This window comes from Trichechus manatus, unplaced genomic scaffold (assembly GCF_000243295.1).
Source record: "Trichechus manatus latirostris isolate Lorelei unplaced genomic scaffold, TriManLat1.0 scaffold00261, whole genome shotgun sequence".
Lineage (NCBI taxonomy): Eukaryota > Metazoa > Chordata > Mammalia > Sirenia > Trichechidae > Trichechus > Trichechus manatus.
In genome coordinates this window covers 989,999-1,017,360 of record NW_004444197.1, presented here as the reverse complement: position 1 = coordinate 1,017,360, position 27,362 = coordinate 989,999, and the positions used below count along the sequence as shown (strand labels likewise).

General features: G+C 53.1%; 1 protein-coding gene across 3 annotated transcripts in view; it reads left to right on the top strand.

Moving 5' to 3' along the window:
• Positions 1–27,362, top strand: part of GRM4 (glutamate metabotropic receptor 4) — a 134,069-nt gene that overhangs the window by 54,668 nt on the left and 52,039 nt on the right. For 2 of the 3 annotated variants that reach the window (XM_004389821.1, XM_004389822.1), the window contains one exon: positions 5,817–6,033. The exons of the other annotated variant lie outside the window; for it this stretch is intronic. In XM_004389821.1, the coding sequence (XP_004389878.1) occupies positions 5,817–6,033 (217 nt within the window). The remainder of the gene's footprint in view (positions 1–5,816; positions 6,034–27,362) is intronic. 3 annotated transcript variants of the gene reach the window in all.

Genomic DNA, 27,362 nt, shown 5'->3' with positions numbered 1-27,362 from the left:
AGCTTGGAGAGCCTGTTAGCATTCTGAGGAGGCATCTCCAGGAAGGACAGCGACAATAATGCCTTAATGTGAAGGGATAGCTCCCGGTGAAGGGTGTAGGCCGAGAGGGGAGAACAGGCAGAACAGAGCAAGAGGCCAGAGGAGGGGAGAGCTGCCAAAGAAAGTTTAGAGTGGAAACAACTCACGTAAGAGCTGACCTTTCTGAGTGCTTACTACTACCTCTAGGCGCTCTTCTGAGTGCTCTACATGGATCCCCTCCTGTGATCCTCACAACTTTATGGTAATGATTCCCATTTTGCAGCTGAGGAAACAGGCCTAGAGGGCGAAGTAACTTGCCCAGGGTTTCCCAGCTGCAAGTGGTGGAGTTGGGATTTGGGTTTGAGCAGTCTAGCTCTTGAATCTCTGCTTGAAATCACCCTCCCTCCTCTGCTCACTGGAAACTCAGGACCTGGACCTGAGAAGGAGAGAAGTCGGGGAAGGTGGGACTCTTAGGAGGATGCTGGCTTATCCCCTGGACCTGGTTCAGGAGCCTACTACAGGCCTACCCACCACCTCCCCCATCTCAGGGCTGAGTCCTGTTCCAGGGTCTTAGGAAATGCTGGGGGCAGTGCAGAGGCCTCTCCTGGGCTCCTGAAATCAGGGGGCTGGGCAGGAGCTCCCCTGAAGGCTGACATGCATGCCCTGCCAAAACCTCTTGGCCCTCCCACACTCTGCAGGAATGAGGGTACATAGCATGGGGCAGGGAGCAGGGTTCAGCACGCTTGGGCCCCACATCTGGGACCAGGCCTGGGTCTGAAGGCTGCTAATAGAGGCTATGTCAGGCTGGGCTGGTGGTGCAGCGAAGGGGCTCTGGGCCCTGTTTCAGGTGTAACCTTCTTGAGATAGTCTATGCATATACAAAACTAAAAAAAAACTAAACTCATTGCTGTCGAGTCGATTCTGACTCATAGCAACCGCATAGGACAGAGCAGAACTGCCCCATAGGATTTCCAAGGAGCGGCTGGTGGATTTGAACTGCCGACCTTTTGGTTAGCAGCCAAGCTCTTAACCACTGTATATAAGCAATGTGTAAATTCAGTGAAACCTGTGAGAGCCCGAACTCGATGGACTGCCTTGTTTTTCCGGGTCTTGAAAGTTTTCTGCGTTTGACAGGATGCAGTCTTACTACTTTTCTATCGCTCTCTATTAGTAGAAAATATCTGAGTTTTCTTTCTCTGCCAGGTTTCCACCTTACACAGGTTCTAGCTTTCGCAGGTTTTACTGTATGACTCCCTTCACTCCACAGCCAGCTTGCTGGTCCTGTATAGATCTGCATCTTCCTTCTTTGCTGCAGTTATCCCTGCTTTATAGTATCTTGGAGAGCCACTGAAAGCAGTTCACGGAAAGCGGCTTCGTTCTTTTTTTATAGCTGCCTAATATTCCTTCGGAGCCCTGGCGGCACAGAGGTTAAGAGCTTGGCTGCTAACCAAAAGGTCAGCAGTTCAAATCCACCAACCGCTCCTTGGAAACCCTATGGGTCAGTTCTACTTTGTCCTATAGGGCCGCTATGAGTTGGAATTGACGCGACACCAGTGGGTTTGGTTTTTGGTTTAGTATTCCTTGTGTGGCCATAACTTCTTTAACCAGTCCCTTCTTTATGGATTTGTGCAATAAAATCTGCAAGAGCTGGAGCCTGTGTAAGGCAGAAACCTGTCAGAGAAGGAAAACTAAAACATTTTCCTTCAACAGAGAGCAATGGAAAAGTAAGACTGCACCCTGTCAAAGGTGGAAAACTTTTGAGACCTGGAAAAACAAGATAGTCTCGTCCAGTTCCGGCTCTCACAGGTTTCACTGTAGTTTGTTTCCCAAGGTTTGCTGTTCCAAGAGGCGCCACAGTGAACAATGTCGTGTGTGCCATTTTATAAAGACCACAAGAGCTAAAATAAGAGGGCTGGGGAGTTAACCCACAGTTGTCCAGGATCCAAAAACCCAATCAACTGTTTCCCTCCACCCCACTTCCAAAGGTCCCAGTGATTGGAGCCTTTCCCTAGAGCCAGTTCCAAGGGGAGGCAGTGAGGCGCCAGCCACAGCCCAGATGGGGAGGGCATAATAGGGGAGCCGAGCTCTGTCAGCGACGGGCGTCCTCCGGGGAGGGTGCCCCCCAAATTGTTCCCTTTGGAAGGAGGAGAGCAATTTCCTACACTCAAGGTTCCCTTTATTCATTCATCACCTTATTTATTTAGTCTTAAATTTAGCTTCCATTTATTTAGAATTTTCCTATTCACATATTTATTTCATGAGTGAAATGGGCTTTTATTTTTCCTGTCCCAATTTTGACTTTTTATACTTCTTGAATAATTTAACTAGGGTTTCGTATTTATTAGCATATAGCTTTTCACAAATACCTTTTCACTATTTAAACTATTTCTATTACATCTGTGGTTATTTGTCTTTTTTCAATTTCTGTTTTGCTTATTTTCATGGTCTCTTATTGTTTCATAATCTCTTATTGTTGACCAGTTTGCCATAAATCTTATTCTTTTAAATAACCCCCTTATTAAACAGCTATTAGACCTACTGTTGGAGCCCTGGTGGCACAGTAGTTAAGTGCCTGGCTGTTAACCAAAAGGTTGGCAGTTTGAATCTACCAGCTGCACCTTGGAAACCCTATGGGACAGTTCTACTCTGTGCTAGAGGGTCTCTGTGAGTTGGAATCAACTCAACGGCAATTGGTTTGGGTTTTGGGGGGTGATTAGACCTACTGCGTGTTGACTACCCCTTCCCGCCACCCCCCTTCCGCTCCACTCTAGCCACACTGGCCTCCTTGCTCTGCCATGAACACACCGATCACATTCCAAGCCCACTCGCCTTTTCCCCAACCTTGCTCCTGCTGATCTGTTCAGCCGCCACCTTCCCAGAGCTTGCTGCCTGTCCTCCCAGCCACCCCTGTCCTCTTATCCCATCTTATGGGCCCCATTGCTATCAGAAGCTATCCTAGTTGTTTATTTGTCTGTTGACTTGCTTGTACCCCTCATCTCCTTCCAGAATGGGAGCTCTGCGAGGACAAGGACCTTGTGTGTTTTGTTCACTGCTCTGTCCCCAGCATTTGGGACACAGTAGGTGCTCACAAAAGTCTTAGGTGAAGTGAATGGAATTGAATGGTTGGATATTGTGATGGGGCTGCTTGCTGTTGTCATTGTTAGGTGCTGTCCAGTCGATTCCGACTCGTAGTGACCGTATATACAACAGAATGAAACACTGCCTGGTCCTGTGCCATCCTCACAATCGTTCTTATGCTTGAGCCCATTATTGCAGCTACTGTGTCAATCCATCTCATGGAGGGTCTTCCTCTTTTTCACTGACCCTCTACTCTACCAAGCATGATGTCCTTCTCCAGGGATTGATCCCTCCTAATAACACATCCAAAGTATGTGAGATATAGTGTCGCCATCCTTGCTTTGAAGGAGCGTTCTGGCTGTACTTTTTCCATGACAGATTTGTTCTTTTTTTTGGCAGTGCGTGGTATATTCAATATTCTTCGCCAACACTGTAATTCAAAGGCATCAATTCTTCAGTCTGCCTTATTCATTGTCCAGCTTTTGCGTACATATGAGGTGATTGAAAACACCATGGCTTGGGTCAGGCACACCTTAGTCTTCAAAGTGACATCTTTGCTTTTTAACACTTTAAAGAGGCCTTTTGCAGCGGATTTGCACAATGCTGTTTCCATGGATGTTGACTGTGGATCCAAGTAAAAGGAAATCCTTGACAACTTCAATCTTTACTCCATTTATAATGATGTAGCTTATTGGTCTACTTGTGAGGATTTTTGTGTTCTTTATGTTGAGGTGTAATCCATACTGAAGACTGTAGTCTTTGATCTTCGTCAGTAAGTGCTTCAAGTCTTCACTTTCAGCAAGCAAGGTTGTGTCATCTGTATATCACAGGTTGTTAATGAGTCTTCCTCCAATTCTGGTGCCGTGTTCTTCCTCATGTACTGCAGTTTCTCAGATTATGTGCTCAGCATACAGATTGAATAAGTATGGTGAAAGGATACAACCCTGACACACACCTTTTCTGACTAAACCACGCTGTATTCCCTTGTTCTGTTTGAATGACTGCCTCTTGATCTATGTACAGGTGGGGCTGCTAGGTTGGCAAAATCTCTGCTCCCCCATCCTGAGGAGGTGAGCTGTCTGGTCTTGGAGGTGGTCTCTGGGGGTAAGGATACCCTTGGCATTGGCCATGTGGGCAGCCACTTGTGTAGGGGGCATCCCCAATCCTCTTGACAACTGAAACCCTTCCACATCCTCAGTTGTTACAGGGCCTGAAATTCTGGCCATGAGCTTCCTGGCCAGGATCGAATCTTAATAATTCCTTAGGGGGATAAAGTCTTAGATTCCACATCAGCCCTGGTCAATATGTCCACCCCTTCACCTGTCACCTTGAACAACAGAGAGCAGGGCAGAGGGCTGGATGCACTGGAAGTTGTAAGTTTTGATGTGGGCACAGGAAGGGAATGGGGGGCAAAGACACTGACCAGCCCCAGGGAAGCAGTGGGTGGAGGTCTGGGAAGCCTGGGCAGTATAGCAACCTGTGAGGGGGAGGTGATTGGCGCAGGGAGCACCAGGGATGTGGGGGAGTATGGGCTGGGAGGAGGGGAAGATGCAGGAAGGATGTGGAGGAGAGCATAGGTCAGGAGGAGGGGAAAGTTCAGGAGGGTCCACTCTGTCTTTCCAAGTCCTTTGGGGTTGCTTGAGTCTCAGCTACAGGAGGCACGGGCAGCTTAAGCCTCACCTCTGCCTGAGGGGGGCATAGGTGGGGGCAGAAGGTGTTTTACAGCTGGGAGAGCTGGGGCTGGGGGCAAGAGGCCTGGGGTCGGCTCTGCTGTTAAGTGGCTGTGGGACCTAAGCAGGCCCCTGCATCTCTGGGCCCTGTCTCTCCAGGCTGAGGAGAGAAGGGGCTTCCCAGTGGCCTGGCCCACTCTGGCCTCTTCAGATTCTACCTGTGGGGGCGGGGTGGGATGAAGTAAGGGTGGGGAGCCGGAACCTGGGCTCTGTCTTCTCTGAGCTGGGCAGAAGGGAAGAGTCTGAGCTCAGAGGGAGCTGTGGGAACAGGGTCTGTTGAGTGGTGACAAGAGGGCTGCCTGGGGCAGGGGATGGGCCACATGACCCCTCAAGGCCCCTCTGGACATCCCCATCCTCACTCCTATCCTGTCCCCAGTCTGAACCATCCTACCTACCTAGGGGTTTTTCCTGCGCCAGGAGTTTCTAGCACTTTATGTAAATGGGGCACCCAGAGGCTCCTGGGGTGTGTGTGTGTGTGTGTGTGTGTGTGTGTGTGTGTCAGAGACCGTATATGACTCTGTGTATGTGTATATGTGTGTTGTGTGTTGTTGGGGGGTCTCCCAGGGACCCTTAGTTGCAGGACCCAGGGGAGACCGGGCCACTGGGAGACTTTCTGGAGGAGGAGCGCTTGGTGCTCACGTGCCAGTCACTTCTCAGCCTGTTGCCAACTTCACTCTGCTGGGCATGGGGTGGGCATGGGGATGGACAGGATCCCCTGGGGAGCAGAGTGGGAGGCAGGACCCTAGGCTGGAGCCAGTGGCCTGGCTGAGCAGCTTCAGGCCACCTGCCCAGCCTCTCTGGCTGCATTTTCCTCCTTATCAAGTGAGAGAGAAGGCAGTGCCTGTGGGGAGGGCTGGGCCGGTCCCAAAGCTTGGGGACAGGAGGGAGGTTTGTGTGCAGAGGCACAATGCTGGCCCACCGGGCTGCCCAGCTGTGCAGAATAATGGGGGTGCCAAACCTCCCCCATCAGCAGCCCCTCTCGCCCCCCAGATCCCCCAGATCAGCTACGCTTCCACAGCCCCCGACCTGAGCGACAACAGCCGTTATGACTTCTTCTCCCGCGTGGTGCCCTCGGACACATACCAGGCCCAGGCCATGGTGGACATCGTCCGCGCCCTCAAGTGGAACTACGTGTCCACGCTGGCCTCGGAGGGCAGCTACGGCGAGAGTGGCGTGGAGGCCTTCATCCAGAAGTCCCGCGAGGATGGTGAGTCAGGTGGCCGTCCCACGGGGTGTTGCTTGGGGCAGGGGGAGATGTCCTTGGTAGGGTTTGTATCATGGCCCAGTGGACTGAGCCCTGCCTGAGAGCCACTGCCGGACCCTGATGTGGGCACTGCCTGCCCCTGACCATTTCCCTTCTTGACCTCTGGGCACTGGGGACTCGGCTGTGGCCTCTAAGGGTGGCAGGGTGCCTCCTGTGGGTGTGGATGGGAATGGCTTTTGCAGACTCCATGGCTGTGCCAATGAAGAGACTGTCCACATTCCGGGTGTGGGAGCCAGTGGAACAGCTGCTTTTCTCAGGGCAGAGAGGAAGGGGAGGGTGAGGGATAGAGATGGTCCTGTCTAAGGGGACCTCCGGGACCCAGGAAATGGGCAGCCAGGCAGGGAGGTTCTAAGGGCTAGGGTTGGTTAAGGGATTGGGACTTTGGAGTCCTTAAAATGGAGCTGCCTGAGGGGTGAGCCTAGTTCCCCAGCTGTGTGGGGCTGAGCAGATCTGGCCTTCTGTCAAGTAGGTGCTCTCTGCAGGGTGGGATCTGAGGAACTCTGGGGAAGCCATTTGCTATCCTGAGGTCTCCCCTACTTACCACAATGCCAAGCACTCCCCCATTAAACTCACTGTATTACCTTAAATTGCTGTCTTCAGAAGCTCCTGATAAAGCTTTTAGGTATCACCCAAGCTATAAGAGGCTATCTTAGATGACAGATAACAAGGGTTCACATCTTAGTGGGCAACAGCCCAGCAGCTTAGCAGGGCCCTGGAGCCTGGGCCACTCAGGCGGTCAGTTTTGATGGTGATGATGAAGGCCGGAGGGCATGCCTCAGGGTTATGGTGGGGACAGCTGGAGGCAGCAGCAGGCCCCTGGGTTGGGGCACCTCCACCTGGGGGGATGTGAGCTTGTCAAGACGAGAGGGCTTGCTGAGGCCCGGATCATGGGGGAGAGGGATGGCGCATGTGGCTTCTTCAGGGCCCCTGTCGCGGGTATCTGGAGGCAGGAAGGCCTTTCCCCTCCTGGCAGACCTACCTCCCTGCAGAGAGGGCCCCTCTGCCCTTCTCCCGGCCTCTCCCAAGGCCCTGTCTCTAAATAGCTCACAGAGGTGCCCTCAACCTCGGGCAGATGGCATCTGTATTATTTATACCTGCACAGCCCCAGGATTCTAATTGCTTTTCCTTAAGGACCACATAGTGTCCGGAGGCTGGCACTGGTAACACCCCGCGGGCATAATCCTGCTATAAATCTCAGATAAGCCCCTTTAATTGTACAGCCGAAGCTGCTTGGATTCCTGCTACCAGGTGGAGGCGGGCAGCGGGGAGGCAGGAAGTGGGGCAGCACTGACGGATGGTGCCATCCGGCTCCAGGCCACTCCCTGCCCCAGCAGCCAGGCCCAGGCAGAGGGAAGCAGGGGTGAATGGGACTCCCCTCCCCATCCCCAGGGTGGCGGGGGGTCAGCACCCTGGGACCCCGGGTGACAGTGTCAGACCCTAGTGCCACAGCCCCCCTCCCTCTGGCTGCCGCCGTGTCCTTTTCTTCCGTGTTCAAACCCGAAACATGGAACTCTCTCTCCAGGCTAGCACCGTCTACCCTGCTCTGCTGGTTCTGTCCTCCTCAGTGACTTGAATCCTTCCCCAAACAGGCCCGCTGCCTTTTCTATTTAAGGAGCAGCCACTGCAGGATTTGGGCACCAAGGTACTGGACAGGGGAAGGGACAGAGGGTCCAGAGTCCTAGAGTTCAGTTGTGTTCAGTCCCTGCCTTAAGGCACCCAGAGCCACGCCCGTACTTATGTAAAACCAGCTGCTGACTAGTCAGTCCTGACTCATAGCTACCCTATAGGACAGAGTAGAACTTATATAGCCCTCACTATGTGCCTGCACTGTGCCCAGCTCCTTACACTCGCTGTCCTGTGTGATCCTCCTGATCCTCTGAGGTAGGCACTGCTCTACGCCCATTTTACAGGGGAGGAAACTGAGGCGAAAGAACTGGCATGAAGTCATACAGCAAGTTAGGGGTAGAGAAGGGATGTGAACCTAGACATTCAGGCTCCAGGACCCAGGTCTTTAACTGCCTTTATATTCTTGTCTATTCTATCTCCACCCTTTTCCCCCTTTTTAACTGAGACTCACCCAAGGGAGTCCCTGGGTGGTGCAAGGGTTAACACGCTCGGCTGCTATCCAAAAGGTTGGAAGTTTGAGTCCACCCAGAGGTGCTTCAGAAGAAAGGCCTGGTGATCTACTTCTAAAAAATCAGCCATTGAAAACCTTATGGAGCACAGTTATAGTCTGACACACATGGGATTGCCATGAGTCAGAGTCAACTTGATGGCAACTGGTTAACTGAGACCCACACTGGTCAGTACCTGTGCAACTGCTGGGGGCCCGACAGTGACACACACACACACGAGCGTGCACACAGACACACACACACACGCATCCCAAGGGACACATGCTAAGGTGTTAAAAGCAGGAGGGGCAGGGTTGCGGGGGTAGGTTCTGGGCATTGTTTTTTGTCTGAAATTGTACCTCTATTGTCTGAATTTTTTACAAGCATCTACTCAGGTGTTGGGTAGTTAGAAAAAGTAAAGCCTGCTCAAGATTTTTAGCAAGGAGCTTGCAGTCTAGAAAAATAAGAGAAGTACTCTCTTTACAAGAGCCTCCATCTCGGGGGCCACCCCCACCCCCTGTGCTCCATCCCCTGTCACTGAGGGCCTCCCACCCTGCCCGGCCTCCGAGGGCCCCAGACCTTCCCTCTGCCACCCTGTGTCAGGGTGCGGCAGCCCCTGAGGACCTGGCTGGGCCTTCCCCCATGTGTGGGCAGCTAGGCCTCCTTGCCCCGCCTGCTAAATGAAGTTTGATTCGGAGGAACGTCTTTAGGTGGTGAAAAGAAAAGAAGTGACAAAGCTGTGCTTTAGCTGGCCAAATTGAAATCAGAATTGAGTGGCCGGTAGAAAGAGGCCGCTGTACCTTGTAGCCTAATCCCTGCGAAAGATTAAAGATGGCTTTGGCCGTATATTGTATTGATTTGTCTTCTGAAGTATAAATCATCTGTGAGTTGCTCAGAGGAGCACTGAGGAGTGTTTGGAAGGAAAGTGCATTCGCTAGGCTGGGGCTGCATCTCAGAGCCTTGGTGGGAGCCTCAGCCAGCAAGTCTTGGGAACCTACTGGGGGCCCGGCACTGGGCCCTGTAAGGGAGCATAATTCTACCCATTTTATAGGTGAGAAAACTGAGGCCAGAGAGGGTATGCCACTTTCCCAAGGCCACACAGCTAGAATGTGGGGAAGCTGGGTCTGGAACCCAGCTCTGTCCTTCGGGTGGAGAGCCCCCATCTAGCACCCTGCCAGGCCATTACTAAATGTCTTAGGGTTCTGTAGACAAATAGCCAGTGAGATATATTTATGGGATATATATATAGAGAGAGAGAGAGAAAGGGAGAGGGAGAGAGATTTACTTCAAGGGATTAGCTCACTTGATTATGGAGGCTTGCAAATCCAAAATTCATAGGTCAGCCGAGAGGCTGGAGACTTCTGCAAGCTTGTATCCCAAGATCCGTAGGTTAAGTGACAGAAAGAGCACGGAGTGAAAAGAGAGCGAGTTCTGCCAAAATATTTATAGTCTAAAGACACAACATACCTTAAGGAAACTCCCTTTTCAACTGATTGATTGATTATATTACATTAGATTACATATGGAAAGTAGTTACATTACATTACATTAAATTGTATCATGGAACAGCAACTAGTCTAGTAGTTGGCCAAACCACTGAGAACCAGAGCTTAGCCAAATTGACACATACAATAAACCATCACACTAGCCTAGAGTGGGAGGTGGAGTCTTAGCCACTGGGGGTGATAGTTTCTTCTGGGGCTGTTTGTGGCCCAAGCCTTGGAGGTCAGTTAAGATCTTGGGGGTGGAGGGAGCTAGCATGCTGGCAATGTGTGCAAAGTCCATGCTGAAGACATGTCACGAACCCCCCGTCCTTAAAGGGGCATCTTGTCTAGTGGGGTGATAAGTCGGATTTAGGAAAATTGAACTTTGGTTCCAGACCATCACAATAACCATGACTGCACCAGTGTGTCTGACGGGTGACTGTGTAATGGAGTCTGCAGGCAGCAGAGTCACTGCAGCATGAGATTCCCAGAGTGACGCAGAAGGATGGGCTGGGCTGGGTACTGTTACCCCACTTCTCAGATCAGAACACTGAGGCTCAGGGAGGTCAGAGCCCTCCACAAGCTCACACAGCTCAGGAGGCCCAGAGCCCACCCACTGCAGCCCCCCAGCCCCCACCAAACACCCGAGATGGCCCATTATTGACCGGGCCATTGGCATAGAGTTTAAAGGAAGTCCTGACACCATGTTCCCCAGCCTGGTCAACACCCACCCCATCAGCTCAGCTGTGTGGTTTATGCCCCGGACAATCCCGTGATGCTTGGTTGAGTTCTGTCTTGTGCCAGGCACCCCCACCCCATGTACTACACTAATCCTGGTGAAAACCTTGTGGGGTAGGTATTTTTGTCCCCATTTTGTAGTTGGGGGAACTGAGGCTCAGAGAGGTGAAGTGTCTTGCCCAGGGTCACACAGCGAGGTATCAGAGCCAGGACTTGGACTTAAGGCTGTCTGACCCAGGGCCCTTCTACTCCATGTTTGCCACCTCCCCCAGCTCAGCTGTCACAGAGGCGGCAGTGAGTGGTTAAGAGGTGAGGCTCCATCAGACAGACCTGGGCTCCGGCTCTGCTACCTACTGGCTGTGTGATCCTGAGAAAGTCACTCAGCCTCTCTGGGCTTCAGTTTTCTCATCTGTGAAATGGAGATAAAACAGCCTCAACCCTATAGAGTTGTCAGAATGAAACGAGCTCCTGGCACATGGAGGAGGGAGCTCAGGAATGCCCAGTGGAGACTTATTATTCAGGGTCCAGCTGCCTGAGCCCCAGCTCTCCCCAGTATCTGGTCACTGCTGGGGAGGTCCGAGGAGTGTTGGCAGGCCTGGGAGTGCCATGTTGTACCCTGACTCAGGCGGCAAGCTGTGTCCAAGGATGGGGCTGGGGATAAAACCACAGGAGTCAAGGCCATCCCAGAGGTGGAAAGGTCTGCCCTCCGCTCCTCATGGGACATCTGGTCTGATGGTGAGTTCTGAAGGTGGCCAGGGCAGATGTATGTGTGTGTGTGTGTGTGTGTACGTGTGCACACACGTATGTGAATTTCTGAGGGTGTGTGACTGGCAGGCCTCAGTAGGGGTGTTGTGTGTGTGTGTGCACTGGCGTGTGTCTGGGCCTGTGCGGTTATGTGTATGTGTGCGTGCTTGTGTGATGTGTCCATGGTGCATCTCCCTATCTGTGCGTGTGTCTCCCCATCTGTGCATGTGTGTGCTCCTGAGGGGTATGTGTGTGCACATGTGTATGTGCTCATACCTTCGGGCAGCAGCCAGGACTCCCTCCTCCCTGCCGCCACTTGGGCAGCCCTTCCCACTGGCTCCACAGCAGCACGACCGACCCGGGGCTGGGATTAGACATGCAGAGCAGGCCCCGCCTGGCCTTCAGAGATAACGCGTGAGTCACCGCAGAGGGAGACAAGCGGGGAGAGGGAGGCACAGACTTGATGGTGCCCTCCACCGCCTCCCACCTACCGTCCTGGGTGCTCTCGGGATGGGTCTGGAGCGTAAACTTTTGCATTCCCACAGCCTTTCCACATCCTTGGGGTCCTATGTAAGCCTCAGTTTACCTGCATTAGCGTCGTCATTTCACAGATGGGAAACTGAGCTCAGGGATGGTAAGGTGTCTGCCTAAGGTCACATGGAAATGTCACGTGTCAGAGCCCAGGGCTCCCACAGGGGTGAGACAAGATCGTGGATGACATTAGTAGGTGACATTTGTGGGGCCCTCCTGCGGACCAGGCCCTATTTTAATTTGCTTTGTACATGTTAACTCATTTTGCTCTCAGGACAACCCTATGAAGTGGGTGTGATCATCACCATCAGCTTCATTACACAGATGGCAAAACTAAGAGAGGTTAAGTAACTGCTCTGAGGCCACACAGCTGGAAAGTAGCAGGGGTGGGATTTGATTCCAGCAGGTGGTCTTCTCAGCACTGAGCTGTACCACCGCAGGTGCATGTGGCAGGGAGGATACAGGTCCGCTTCTGGCAGGAGCCTCTCCATGGGGTCACCTGAAGTTTGGCTCTGGTCCTCTCAGGTGAGCAAACCCAGCACCCCTGGGCATATCCAGGCCTAGGCCGCAAGGGTGGGAACAAAATGCTTCTCTGGGTTTGCCAGGAAGGAGGCTTAAGCTGTGGATCTGTCAGACCTGCTCCTTGGAGGAAGTCTCACCCAGTGAGGAGTCCTAAAGTCTTGTTTCCTCCCCACCCCCACATACTCTATTGATATTCTGGAGGCACAGGTAAGTCACGCTGTTGCTGGTCTGACCTCCAGCTCCAGCTCCCAGGGCTGAGCGTCAGACTTGCATTTCGATGGCCCCCTGTCAGCATAGTGGTGCAGGCAGCCACTGGCAGGCCCAGCTCAGGAGGCCAGGTGCTTCGGGCAGCTGGGGACCTGAGGCATGGGCAGCTCTGCATCCAGCTGGGTTTTGTGGTCTCTCTGAGCTTGGCTTCCTTGTCTGTTACTGGAACACCCACTTCCTGGAGGCTCGGAGGGGATGAGGGTAAGAACTTGGCCCGCTGAAAGAGCTGTGCTACCTGGAGGGGCTGACACTGTTCACCTTTCTGGGGGACTCCTAGGATCCAGAAGCCCTACTAAGGGTGGACACTTAGATGCCCACTCCTGTTTCTGCTACTTCCCCTTCCCTCCCCTCTAGGACCTCCCTGGCCTCCACTCACCCCCTTACTCTCTCTGCTGCATCCACACCAGCCTCCTTGCTGCTGCCCAAACACATCAGGCACAAGCCCAAACCTCAGGGCCTTTGCACTGGCTGTTCCCTTTACCTGGAAAGCTTTCCCAGATGTCCACTCAGTGCATTCAGGTGTCCCTTCCTCAAAGAGGCCTCTCTAAGCACCCTATCTAAAATAGCACTGACTAGTAAATCCTTGGAGCCCTGGTTGTGCAGTGGTTAAGCACTTGACTGCTAACTGGAAGTTCAGCGTTTTGAACCCACCAGCTGCTCCTCAGGAGAAAGATGTGGCAGTCTGCTTCCGTAAAGATTTACAGCCTTGGAGACCCTATGGAGTAGTTCTACTCTGTCCTGTAGGGTTGCTATGAGTCGAAATCACTCTACGGCAATGAATTTGGTTTTGGTTGGTAAATCTTTGTGTGTTTATGGTCCACCAGTGCAGGAATTTTTGCCTGTTTTGTCCACTGCTTCATCCCCAGCACCTAGCACAGCCCCTAGCACATAGTACTTGATCAATAAATGTTTGTTGAGTGGATGATTGCTCACAAAAGCCAGTCCCTGGTCCCCTTCTTCAGCCCCCTCACCTTACCCCAGGTCTGAAAGGTCGCTCTCCCAGCCTCCAGAAGGGCACACTGAGGCTCACAGAGCACAGGCATCTGGCGTTGGGCCAGCCCACCCTGGGACCCCAGTCTCCATCCCCACTGAGCTCCCTGCTGTCCCCCACCCTCTTCGGACTTGCTGAGGACAGAAATCCTTTCCCAGAGGCAGGAGGCAGGGGTGTGAGTAAAAAAACCAAACCAAATCTGTTGTGGTCGAGTCAATTCCAACTCATAGACACCCTATAGGACAGAGTAGAACTGCCCCATAGGATTTCCCAGACTGTAATCTTTATGGAAGCAGACTACCACATCTTTCTCCCATGGAGTGGCTGGTGGGTTTGAACCTCTGACCTTTCTGTTAGCAGCTGAGCACTTAACCACTGCACCACCAGGGCTCCTTAGGGGTGTGAGAACTTTGGTGAAATGTGAGGTTCAATTCTTCCCATTTCTCACTGCAGTGCCTGCATCAGGGGCTTCATCTTGAGGTGCTGCTGCCCCAGGGGCAGGGTGGGGAGGATGCTTAGCCCTCCAGAACCCACTGGAGTCTCCCAGTTGGCTTGGGCTTCACAGGTTTATTTGTACCTGCTGGTTACCCAGCCCCCCTGTGAGGAGGGAAGACAGGCCATGGACCTGCCCCCAGGTGCTCTCAGGGGGGTTGAGGGCAGCACACAGTGACATCTAGCACCCTGCCCTGTACACAGTAGGTGCCCAGTCCAGGTTGTCTGAATAAGTGAATCAAGAGATGTGATGATGTGTCTGTTGAAGGGAAGAGACGCTCCAGTGCTTCAGGGGCTTCAGCGCAGCAAGGCTAGGATGGCGGAGCGGGCTTGGTGGAGGGATATTTGGACAAGCAGAGAGGAAGGAAATGGCGCACCAGGTAGGGAAACAGTGTGAGCAAGAGCGGAGGTAAGAATGAGCAAGGCAGATGGGACCCCAGTGAGGGGCCCGGCCTGGTCCTGTTGGCCATGGGTCAAGGAGCAGTGTGAGGTGGAGTGAGGAGTGTTTTTTTTTAGACCAGTCTTGCATTTTTATACATTTTTTTTAGCGCTTGGGATTGTGTCTGCTTGACTGAGGGAGTATATTAGCACATGTCATCTCCACCTGCCGGTCCTACTTGCTCAGGGATCCATGGGGTCCTTGAGGCTCAGTGACAAGGCCCCTTCTCCCTGTGGGTTCCCTCATTCCCTCATCACTCTCTCCCAGCAGAGTTGCTCAGTCTTGGTGGAGGGGAGGGGTCTTCCTCAGGGCTCACCACCTGGAGAGCCCCAGTCACATCCCACCCTAGTGACTGTTACAACTGCCCTTTGCCTCCTTGAGATCAGGGAGGGGCAGGATCCAACTCAGCTCCATGCCCCTCACCTTCCTTTGTACGTAGGTAGGTGGATAGATAGATAGACGTCGAGAAGGAAACGTTGCTTGGGTCTGTCATCCTCATGATTGTCAGCATGTTTGAGTTCATCATTGTGACTACTGTCCAGTCTGTTTCACTGAGGGTCCCCTTGTGATTGCTGGCTCTCTACTTCATCAAACACAATATCATCTAGCTATTGATCCCTCCTATTGATGTGTCCAAAGCAAGCGAGTCAGACAGTGTTCTGTTATGATCCACTGGGTTTTCATTGGCCGGTTTTCAGAAGTAGATCACCAGGACCTTCTTCCTAGTCTGTCTCAGTCTGGAATCTCCACTGAAACCTGTCCACCATGGGTAACCCTTCTGGTATTTGAAATACCGATGACATAGCTTACAGCATCACAACAACATGCAAGCCACCACAGTACGACAAACTGACGGGTCCCTTGCGCATAGTGGATCTTCAATAGACATTTGTGGAATGAATAAATGAATGAATAGATGATCAGCCCTGCTCCCTTGGGCATGTCATTGCCCTCCTGGGAGCCTCATCTGTAACAGTTGAGCATGCATTGGGTCACCTCCAAGGTCCAGCTCTTGCATTTGATGGGGTGTGCCCTCACAGTCCACAATCCCTGACTCCAAGCATCCTTTACATAGACCAAGGCTCATCATGGCTTGTCCTCCGTGCTTCTGGCCAGGCAGGCCCCAATCCAGATATGGGGTCACCACGAGTCGGGGGCTGACTTGACAGTGGCTAACAACAATCTCCAGGGTTGAGGGGGGAGGGAAGTGAGCCCCTGCCATGCTGCCAGTTCACTACCATTCCAGCTTATCAACCAGGCTGCCCTGAACTTGAGACCTATCACATCTTCTGCTCCCCTGCCTCCTGCGCGTCACTGTGTCACAGGTGGAAACTAATTAAGCAGATGTGGTCGCTCTCCACAAATCCACGAGGTCCAGCACGCGCCCGCTGGGTTTCTTTGCTGGAGCTTGGAGATTGGCAAGGTGCTGGCATTAATGTGACTGCTTGGTGATTGCCACGTCAGTCCTCATCCCTTTATAAAGATGAACCCCTTCGCCTTCCCAGTCTGCCTCAGGGACTTCACCTGTCCACTCTGATTTCCCTGCCACTCAGGGTGCTGATGCCTCTCGATTTTGTGAGTCCTCCGGGTTGGGTGTCGAGCTCCACTGCTTATAGTGAAGCCACCCTCCCCTGCTCTGTCTGCCTTGTGTCTGATGTTTTCTCCCCGGCCTATCACAGTGGGGCACCCTCCCATCTGCGTTTGCCTCTAAACATGACAAAAGGGCAGAAGGAAGAAGACGTTAAGTGCTTGGTCCTTTTTGCTCTGCATTTGCATCCCTTCTCCCTTGGACAGGGAGCAACCTTTTCTTCCACCAGCCTCCTTTGTGGAACATGTTTGAAGATTTCTTTTTGGTTTAAGAAAATTTGCCTTTGCTGGCTGCAGCCCCTTTGCAGCTTTGGCCTTTTATATCCTGTATTTCTCCCGATGGCACAGTAGAGCGGAGAGGTTAAGAGCCCAGGTGCTGGGACAGATGGTTGGGCTCATATCCTGGCTTTGCCACTACGAGCTGTGCCACCTTGAGCAGTCACTTAAAGCCTCTGTGCCTCAGTTTCCACCTTGGTGAGTGGATGTAGTAATAGTACCTTCTTTATAGGTTGTTGTGAGAATTAAATTAGCTAATGCAGGTAAAGCACTTAGCACAGTGCATTAAGCATTGTTGTTAGCTGTCATCAAGTCAGCCTCTGACTTATGGTGACCCCATGCACAATGGGATTGGACTGTGTGCAATTTATAGGGTTTTCATTGGCTGATTTTCAGACATAGATTGCCAGGCCTTTTTTCCTAGTCTCTTAGACTAGAAGCTACGCTGAAACCTGTTCAGCATCATAGCAACATGTAAGCCTCCACTGATAAAGGGGTGGTGGCTGTGCATGAGGTGCATTGGCCAAGAATGGAAGCCGGGTCTCCTGCATGGAAGGCAAGAATTCTACCACTGAGCCGTCATTGCCATCTGCATTAAGCGTTAAGTGCTACTAAATGTGCCAGTTGTTATCATTATTAACCAGAGTGAGGGAGTGAGGCAGAGAGCCCTGGGCTGGGAGTTGGGCCAAGTTCCAGGCCTCACTCTGTCTCTGGGTAGCTTTGTGACCCTGGGCTGGTCACTTTCCCTCTGTGAGCCTCAGCTTCATCACTGATGTGAAGGTGGTGGATCAGGAAACCTCTGTGGTTCCCCCATGGGGTGGGATTCACATCCCTCACCCACCGCTCTTGGCCTTTCTCCCTGGCCTGGATGCATGGCAGTGCAGATACCACCAAGATGGCCCTCGATTTCCTGTGTGTCTCTTGTTCTTGGGCCAGACCTGAGCCTGCAGAGCAGCTACTTCTACAACAACCTGTTTCCTTAGCCCCTTCTGCTTCTTTGGTCTCTTTACCTCTGATTGTTTTGACAAATCTCTAAACCTGGTTTGAACCTCACTTTTTCAAGTTCATTTTCTTGCCTGTTTTTCCTCCGCCTCCTCCTTACCTGAGCCTCTTCACTCGGAGGTTCTGTCCTCCCAGGCTCCCATTGACTGGGGATCCCTTCTAGTTTCTTCTCCCCTATTAAAGGGCAAGTGGTGAAGACCACTGACCTGCTCCAGCGTCCCCCCAGCTCGGGTTTGGGCCTTGGCCTCCATGAAACTCTCCTTATCTGTCTGCTGACTGTGCACTTCAGCCTGCTTTCCTGTCTGGGGTGGGGTTCTCAGTACCCCAAGTGCCCACCCTGAGCTCCTTGTAGACATGGCTAAAGCACACACCCCCCCCATTCTCCATAGCTCTGTAAAGAGCTTGTGAATTTGCCATTTCCCTCCTGTCTTAGCTTGAGGAAGCCTTCTCCTTGAGGGGCTTCCTGCTTAGGGTCAGTATGTGGGCTGCTGAGTGCCCTGGGCAGGTCCCAGCAGCCTGTGTCCCTGTCTCAGCCACATTTCCTACCCTCTACGTAACCTTGCTGGTGACATTGTTAAGAGTTCATCTGCTAACCAAAAGATCTGTAGTTTGAATCCACCATGCGCCCCTTGGAAACCCTATGGGGCAGTTTTACTCAGTGCTATAGGGTCGCTATGAGTCGGAATCAACTCGATGGCAATGGGTTTTTTTTTAATGGGTACGTGACCTTAGGAAAGTCACTTTCCCTTTCTGAGGCTCCAGTTCTTCATCTGTAAAATCGGGAAGGGAGTTGTGTACCTTCTTTGTAGGGCAGCAGGGAGGATTGGGCTCACGTAGGATGCTCCGCTAGAAGCCTGTGGCCATTTTTGCGTTATTCTCTGTGTCCGCCCACCTGTTTCTTCTTCCTGGAGCCCTTGAGACTTTGCCTGCTGCATCCACCCCTCAGCCAGCCTGGTCTGGCCTATGTGAAGACCGCAAGCCTGCTTTTGCTTTAATATACATTTTTTAGCCAAAGTTTCATTAACCACTGTAACAGAAACTGTCAGGCCCTGGCCCAAGCTGTGGCCCTTGGACAGTAGCCCAGGGCATTGTCTCTGTTTTACAGAGGAGAAGGCTCAGGTGGCCCAAGGGCCTGCCCAGGGCCTCACAGCTTCTCAGCTTGAACACAGGTCCATGACACTCCCAAACTTGTTTGTTCTGGGGCTACAAGGAAGGAAGGGTGAGGAACCCTCCTTTTAAATGAGATATTTGCTTCCCTTCACCCGGCTTTCCCCAGGATGGACCTAGGAAGGACTTACCCCCTACGGAGGCCTTGTGGGCAACTGTGAGGACATTGGCTTTTGCTCTGAGGAAGGCTGTGAGCAGAGGAAGGACATAATGGGGACCTAAGTTTAATAAGATTCCTCTGGCTGTTGTGCGTGGAATAGACTGGAGGGCAAGGACTGGGGCAGGGAGACCAGTGAGGAGGGTACTGCAGTTGTCCAGGTGGGAGGTGATGATAGCTTGGATCAGCAGGTGGTGGTGATGAGAAGCGACAGATTTGGTATGCATTTTGAAGTTTAAGTCCATAGGACTTGCTCCCAGATTGTATGCAGGCAAAAGGCAAGGCCCGGCTCTCCTAGATTCAGCACCATGGACGGAAGCGCCTGCCCCAAGGCCAGACATTCAGGGAAGCCTTGCTTGACTTGGTTCCCCAATAGTCACTGGACACTGTGCAGAGGGCTCATCTGTAAAGTGCAGGTCCCTCCCCCTTGCCTTTGTTATCAATTTATTTTGTAGCCAAATGTGTTTATTTCTGGGCACTGCTGTGAATCCTTTTTGAGAAAAGCAGTCTGAATGCATTTATGAAGTTGGGATGAGAGGGCTGGAAGCAGTTGTTTTCAAAAATCTCTGCATCTTTGGTTGTTGTAGGGAGGGGAAGGCCAAGGTGGGCCCTCGATGAGGGGAGGAGAGCCTTGAAGGACGGTCGGGCCTGGCCCAGGGGAGGGGGAGGGCGTACTGGGTAACGGAGCTCCGCAACTGAGTTCCTAAATTTGGTTCTTCCGCCTTCCTGCTGAGAGTGAGGAGGAGAGAGGGCATTCCAGAGAGAGCAGCATTTGTGAGGGGTTGGGCTGGCTGCCCCCCAGGCCTGCCGTGGACTTGCAAGTGTTCTCAGACAAGTCACTGTTCCTCTTTGACCCTCAGTTTCTCAGTTTCCCATTTGTAAAATGGGAATCATTGTCTCAACTTTGCCAGTTATTATAAGAATGACAAAAAACGATGAATTGGCCATTCGGAAGGCAGAGAAAGGACTGGAGGGGGCGAGGGGCTACCTTTGAGGCTTCAGACCCAAGGCTGGGTGCTCTGAGCGCTTGGCCGCTCCCAGCCCCTGGGTGGAGTTCTCCACCCCCATCCTGACTGTCTTTGCCTTTCTCCCAGGCTCACATGGTACATTATACTCATGCCCTATTTTGCTGTAGACAGAATGATCATATGGATATTCTATGCAAATTCTCATTTTTAATGAGCCAGAAGAAAAGCTAACGACTGTCTTGCAGACGTCTTGGGGCCCAAGGGAGGCCTTGGGATGGGGAGGGGGGAGCAAGACAAAGTGACAAGCAAGAAGAGAGAGGAGGGAGGAAAGTGAAAAAGGAGACCGCAAAAGGAGCTGTGGAGGGGTAGAGGGAAGGGGGCCAGCATAGGCATTGTTTGTTCTCACAGAGCACCCTGCCGGCTGCATTTTATAAGTAGGGAAACTTGCCAGGTCACCCCAGAAGGTGGGCAACAGAGGGGAGAAAGAGAGACAAAAAAGCAGAGGAGAGGGAGAAGATGGGATGGAGAAAGGGAAGGTAGAAGCAGCTGTGACTGGACTCTGATTTGTGGAACTCAGTTTTCTTATCTGTAAAATGTTCATAATACGTAGGACATGGGCTGATTGGGAGGAGTTAATGAGACAATATGTGCAAAAATTTTTCAACTGTGGAGTGCTGCATGAGCATGAGGAGCTATGGAATAATGGGTGGCAGTGTGTATGTGGGGGGCAATGGTGAGCTCTCCATTCACTCATTTGTTCATTCTTTCATTTCTCAGCAACTGTGGTCTAGTTCAAAGATGGACATCAGCTCCATGTGGGAAGATTGTTGTCTGTCCTGTTCACTGCTGTATCCACAGTGCCTATGACTGGGCCTCACACTGGTGGTGGGAGGGTGCTCAGTAAATTGTTGCTGAATGAAAGAATGAATGAATACTCTGTGCCTGGCAATGTGCCTGGTAGTGGGTTGTCTTCCTGGAGCTCAGAGGCTGGTGGGCACAGAGACATCTTGCTCAATAACTTCCATAGAATGTGCTAAGTGCAGTCTTTCAGACATTGGGATTGTAATGGGCACACAGGTGAGGAGCCTGGGGACACCCAGGAAGGCTTCCTGGAGGTGGACTTGAGTTAAATCCACAGGAGTAGACAGGAGCTGACTCAAAGAATGGAGGAGTCCGGGAAGGAGGACTGGGCATCAAACACAGAGGGAACAGTCTGAGCAAAGGTCTGGAGAGAGGGGCACCCTGGTGTGTGCTGGACATTGCAGGTGCCATTGGCGTGAGGAGTGATGGTAGATGAGGCTGGAGAGGTGGCAGGGTCAGTCCTTCAGGGCCTTAGGACTGGGCTGAAGAGTTTGAACTTTGACTTAGGGAAGTGAGTACACTGAAGACAGGAGGGAGAGGAATGACCAGGTGGGACTGGAATTTTAGGGGAGAGTTTTGGGGAGCCAGGCTGGGTGGCTGAGGTTTGGCCAGCAGGCCTGGGGCTCTGGTCTAGTAAGATGGTGCAGGCAGGAGTGGGAGGTGCACGGTAGGTTTGGGCTAAGGAATTAGCTGGCTGCTGCCAGGCGAGGCTGGACCTGCACCAGAGGCACTGAGCCACCTGGAGACTCTGGAGGGAGCCTAGAGAGGGGCCTGGGTGGCACGTGCTGGATGGCCTCAGGGAAGCCACGGCTAGTCTCTGGGCCCTGGTTTAGATCAGAAAAGGGTTCTCAACTCTGGGCAGACCCACTCCATCCATGGGGGCATTTAGAACTATGTGGAGCACTTTGGGTTGTCACACTGACTTGAGACCCTACTGACATTTAGTGCTCAGGTTCCCAAGACGTCCCTTGTGCTGTAACATAGGACAGTCTCACACTATGAACAATGGTCCTGCCTCAAATACCTGCTGAGAAAAACTAGGTCCAGCATGCAGGAAGGATGGGTCAGCGAAGCACCCCTCCCCCAATCCGTAACTCCCCACTCCATGGCCTCCTGGCACCCACTCTAGGTTACCCCCATTATTGAAGCCTGGCAGACCCCTTCCCCTCCCTGCCTGGCGCCATCTCTTCACCCCCAGATCTGGCCAAGCCCCCAGGCTTGGGGATCCATGCTGGGAGAGCCTGGGGCAGTTTCTTGGGGAGTGGAGCAGGCACTTCTCCAGCCCAGGGCCCACATCTGGGCCTCCATGCTACCTCTCTCTGTCAGCTCCTGTAACACGGGTCCCAGGCAGCCCAGTGGCTCCGAATGCCTTGGGTGGTGCGTCTGGGTCAGGCTGGCCTCTACTGCCATCCTCTCTGTGGTGGCCGTCACTCACGTCGTTGTCCTCCACCAAGGCCAATTTATGAGCATGCCCATATCCACTGTCTCGAGCCATGCTCTCAGGTGTGGGTCAGTAGCCCCATTTTCTGGCTGAGGAAGCTGAGGCCTAGTGGGGTGAAGGATTGCCCCTGTCCCATCCAGAGCCAGGACTGGACCCAGGCCCTGGTTCTCTGCATTTCCTGCCCCTCTGCCAGAGCCCCTTGGAGGAGCCAGAGCCCAGCACTTGGCCACCCCCTCCCCCTGTCCTGGCCAGAAGAAGAAGGGACAAGGGCTAGTGCGGGAGAGGGGTCCAGGAGGACTTCATTATCCAATGCCGGCTTGTGGCGGGTGGCAGGGGGGCAACCTGAGCTTGCAGCTGGTGGGGAGATATGCTTGGCCTGTCTGGGTAATTACATCTCAACATTTCATTTTGCTTGTCAGTTTCCACTTCCTGGGGATGTAGGCTCCTAAATATTTCATCCTGGCCTCTAGCCGCCTGCTCCTCTACAGCCGAACCACAGGCCCAGCTGCTGGCCCCTAACCCTGGCCCCTCTCTGCCTGACAGCCTTGGCTGTTGCCATGGGGTAGAGCTGGCTGGAGGTCATCTTCTTCATGCCCCTGCCTCTGCACTGGGCTTTTCTTCCCAGGGTGCCTGGGCTGAGGGGATCAGGCAGGTATCATTGTTGGAAATTAGGCTTAGTTCAGTCAATATTGATTGAGCATCTACTGTGTGCCTGGCACTCTGCTGAAACTGGGGAGTTAGAAATGAGAAAGACGCAGCCCCATCAAAGGGGCTCATGAAGTGATGGAGGGAACTGATAATAGTAGTATAATAATAACAAACATTTATTGATCGAGAACTGATACGCCAGGCCATGTTCTAAGCAGTTTGCATGTATTCACTCACTTATTCTTCATACTCAGTTATAAGGAGACGAGGCCCAGAGGGGTTAAGTAACTTGTTGAAAGTCACCAAGCTAAGAAGTAGCAGAGCTGCAATTTGAGTCTAGGCACCTGGCTCCAGCCCTCATGCCCTGAGCAGGAGAGTTACAAAACCAAGCACAGCACAGAGCACAAGGTAGAGTACGGCAAGAGCCAGCTGAGGGGGCAGGGGCATGTGATGAGAACTCAAGTGAGCAGCAATGGGTTCCCACAAGGAAGGGATCTGGGATGTTTTGTGGGGAGAGGTGGGGAAATTGGGCTCTGGGACTGAGTGGCATTGGGCAGGTGGAAGAGAGGGAAGGGCATTTCTGGCAGAGGGACCAGCACTGGCAAAGGCTCGAGGGTAGGAAAATATGTGAATTGGAGACAGAAAGTGGTGGGCTGGAGAGTAGGGGCTGTGGGAGAGCGCGGAGTTGGGAGACCATGGAAGGAGTGGAAAAGCCGATACGTGGTCTCACTCCCCAGATGTGTCACTGGAACTGGGGGCAGAAGAGGAAGAGAGTTGGGGGTCTTGTTCTGTAAGTGGTTCCTCCAGGGTCCTCAGCCTCATTCCACGTGTCCTGGCCTTGGCCTTTGCCGGAAGGGAGGGCAAAGCCTTGCTCACGACAGCCCTATCACATGGCCACCTCAGGGCTAGACCGGGGTGGGGCTGGGGCGAGCCTAGGGAGAGGGCAGGGTGGTGGGTAGCTGGAGTGTGAACTAGCACACAGGGGTCCAGCTGCTGCCTGGCCCCTGACTTGCTATGTGAGCCTTGGGTGGACCCCCTTTCCTTGTCTGAACCTAAGCTGAGAAATTGGTGGGATTCCCTCAGTGGAAGAATGCTGGGCAAAGCCAGTGAGGGTGGGGAAGGTGGGGCATGGTTGGGCTGGGCTGGGGTAGGGGTCTCCCAGGGAGGCTGTGGGGTAGGGGAGGGTCAGAAACCAGCCCTCTCTCGGTGCCCCGCTCCCTCAGCTCCCTCCTGCCACCACCTGCCTCCAAACACCCTCAGCTTCCCTTTTCTATTTTTTTTCCTCCTTTCTTGCTTCAAAGGTGTTTTGCCTAAATGGGTTTGTGTTAAGATATTAGGTCGATCGCTCAGCAAATTTCCCTCTGCTCTGCGCTGAGCACCATGAATAATGCAGCTCTGAACAGCTGCTACTGCCCAGCGACCTCCTGGGGAGGGGACAGGGCCTCCACTCAGACACTCGCCACTGCCCTGTGGTCCGCTAGCCTGCATTCTCCCCCTCCCCAAGTGCCTCTCAGGGGCCTGGCTTGTGCACAGGTGATCCCCTTTCATCCTCACCGCAACCAGTGGTGTCTGGTGGGGGGTAATGCCATCCCCATTTTACAGACGTGGAAATGGAGGTTCAGGCAGATTAAGCAGGTAGGTGGTTGAGGTGGGGCATGGGCCTCTGTCTGTGCCCCAGACTCAGCCCACTGATGTCATACCAGGACAGCCCTCTGATGCCTATGTCCCCCGCTCTGTCCCACGGCTGCCCCTGCTCCTCTAGATCCAGCCCTGTCCCTATCTGGAGGGGCAGGGCTGGGTGTGAGTGGAGGGCCTGGTGGCAGAGTGACGGAGTTTCAGAGGAAAGATGAGGACTTCTGCCTCAGTTTATGGTCCACTGAGGCTGACAGATAGTTGTTGGATACACAAGGTGCCATGCCCCCTCCATCCAGTCCCTGGACCATATTACGTGCCCCCCAACCCCCAGTACTTCCTAGCCAGGCTCACTTGGCTCCTAGGTGTCAGTGTAGAGCTGACACAAAGGAGAGGTGTTAATGGTGCTACTGTGTGGCCCAGGCCCCCAGGGTATGAATGATGTGTGAGGTTCAAGACCCCAGGGATGCCTGAGGCAGTAGGGGGGCCTCCTGGGGCCTTAGTGTGAAAAGATTCCAGGCAAATGGGGGCATTGGCTGGAGAGACTCAGCTGGGAGGCTCTTCTCAAGTGAGTTAGAGGATGAGCCTGAGGGGGTGCCTGTGCACATGCTGGGGTTGTGTGAGCCCTGTGAGGCTGTGATGGGCTGTGGAGCTGGAGTCTCGTTGCTGCACTGTGGTTGTGCTTGATTGAGTGGTGGTGGGCATGGCTGGGCAGGGTTATTGTATGAGACTGTGTCTGTGCCGGGTGATTGTGTGAGGTTGTGGTGGTGTGGGGTATATGAGGCTGTGTGAGGGGTTATGTGTGGCTGTGTGTGGGACTGTGTGGGGCTGTGCGCGGCATATATGAGACTGTGTGGAGTTATGTGTTGCTGTGGGGCTGTGTGAGGCTGTGCGTTTGAGGTTACATTGGGTGCAAACGTGTGGTTGGATGCTGTTGTACATGATTCATGTGCCTCTGCGCGTGGGTTTGTAGCGGTGAATATGTTGTGTGAGGCTGTGTGTGGTTATTGTGTGAGCCTGTGTGTCTGTGGGGTTGTGTGAGGTTTTGATTGTTGTGACAGTGAATGATTGTGTCAGTGAATGGATTCACGTCCTCGTGGCTGTGAGGTTGTACTTGGGTTCATAATGCAGTTAGTGGGGTTGTGGGTGGAGAGTGGGGCTGTGTGTCTGTGTGAGGTTGTGGTGCTGTGCAGTGTGTGATTTCACGAGAGAGTGTGTTGCACGTGTGCATATGTATGTGGGGGCCTGGGAGCCTGTATTCTGGAAAGAAAGGATGGGTTCTACCCAGGACCCTGTTCCCCAGGACAGTTCTCAGCTGAACCTGGTATCCCTGGTCACCAGAGCACATGAACCTTGTCAACCCTGGGTCCTGACCCCAGCTGGGGGATCGGATTGGGTCTCTGTTCTCCCAGCTCCTGTCCTGCTGCCTGAGCAGCCCCCACCCCCAATAGGTGTTGCCCACCCCCAGAGGAGTTGGCTACAGGAGGCAGACCCAGGCCTTTACAAACATCACCACATTTGACCTCACACCAACCCTAATCCCATCTCCATTTTTCAGATGGGAAGCCTGAAGCACAGAGAGGCTAAGTAACTTATCCAAAGTCACACAGCCAGGAAGTGGGGGAGCTGGTCTTCCGACCTAGGTCTTCCTGGCTATAGTCCAGTCTCTCACCTATGGGCCCACTGCCTCCCACTGACTGGTGCCACCCTGGCTGCAGCCACCCTGGCCGCACAGGGAAGGTAGATGTTCCATGTTCCATCTCCTGTCCTTCTCTGCTGGCCCAACTGTCTTCAGGCCCTGGGGGCCTGGCCAACTTGCATGGCTGTTTTATACTTTACTTCACTTCTTCACCCTTTGCATGTATAATTTCCTGAGTGCTCATGACAAGGAGTTTGTGTCTAAGCGGAAAAAGTAAAATCCCAGCACAAGGCAGGCCTGAGAGAGAGATCTGGGGTGTGCATGACGCCTGCCCCGTGTGTGAGTCCCGCGAGGGTAGTCACAGTGCGTTGACTGTCAGTGTAGCCCAGAGCCCCGCACGAAGTAGGTGCCAGGGGCAGTTGGTGCTCCATACCTGTGCAAAGAGATGTCTAGGCCCTTGGTGTGACGAGGTGGTTGCTCAGAGGGGTGGTCACAGTGCCTTGGAGTCAGAGACTCCCACAGGAGGTGGGAGGGTTTGAGCAGATGCAGGTGCCCACCTTGGATTCCTACAGAGCCTTGGCTCCCTGAGCCCTTGCATCCCTGTGAGTCAGTACTCTGTACCTCATTCACCCAACAAGTGTAGATCACTTGCCTGTCCTGAACAGACAGGCTCAGTATGTGTGCTGGGCCCTGTGAGGCCTCGCACAGAGGAAGCAGACAGCAGGGAGGTAACTGCATCCCAGCAAGGGAAGGGCTGGGATGGGAGAGATAGAGGGTCACCAAACCAACTCGAGGTAGGGAACTCCTGGCTGAGGGAACAGCCTGTGCAAAGGCCAGGAGCCTGCTAGAGGGACAGATGTGAGGCAGAGAAATAGACCTCATGTCTCTCTCTCTCTCTCTCTCTCTCACACACACACACACACATAGTGGCCTGAGAGTTGTAAGCAGGGAGCCATTTGTCAGATGAAGGTGTGCTTTACAGAGTGGAGACTTGATGGAAGGGAATAGGAAGTAGGACTAGGAGCAGGAGCCACGGCAGAGAAGGAATGAGCAGTGAACCAGTCCTCAGCAGCCCCTTTAGGAGGCCTCGAGCCCTATGGGGAATCCCAATCCACCTGGAGCTGGTAGGAGTAGACAGTGAGAGAGGCCCTTTTGGGCCCACCTGTCACCATTCCTAACACTTCTGCTCGCCCTGGAGCAATTGCTGGGGGAAGAGGGCATTATTAGCTCAGGGCCTGGGTGTTATCCCTGCCTCAGAGCAACCCCTTCCCCCCGACTCTGCTTCCTGGAACCCCTCTGTGCCTGCTTCTGGAACCCCACCATTGCAGCTCCACTTATTTAAGGAAAGGCTTTGTTCTCAGTTGAAAACAAACAGATCACCTTATTAGTCACTGACCCCTCTGAGTAGCTATTTATAGTCCCTTTCCTGAGAACAGGTTGGAGGAGTTGGTAGGACCTGGCTGGCTATTGTGCTGGGACGAGGGAGGACGAGGGAAAGATGCCCGTGTGTGTGTGTGTGTGTGTGTGTGTGTGTGTGTGTGTGTGTGTGTGTGTGTGTGTGTGTGTGTGTGT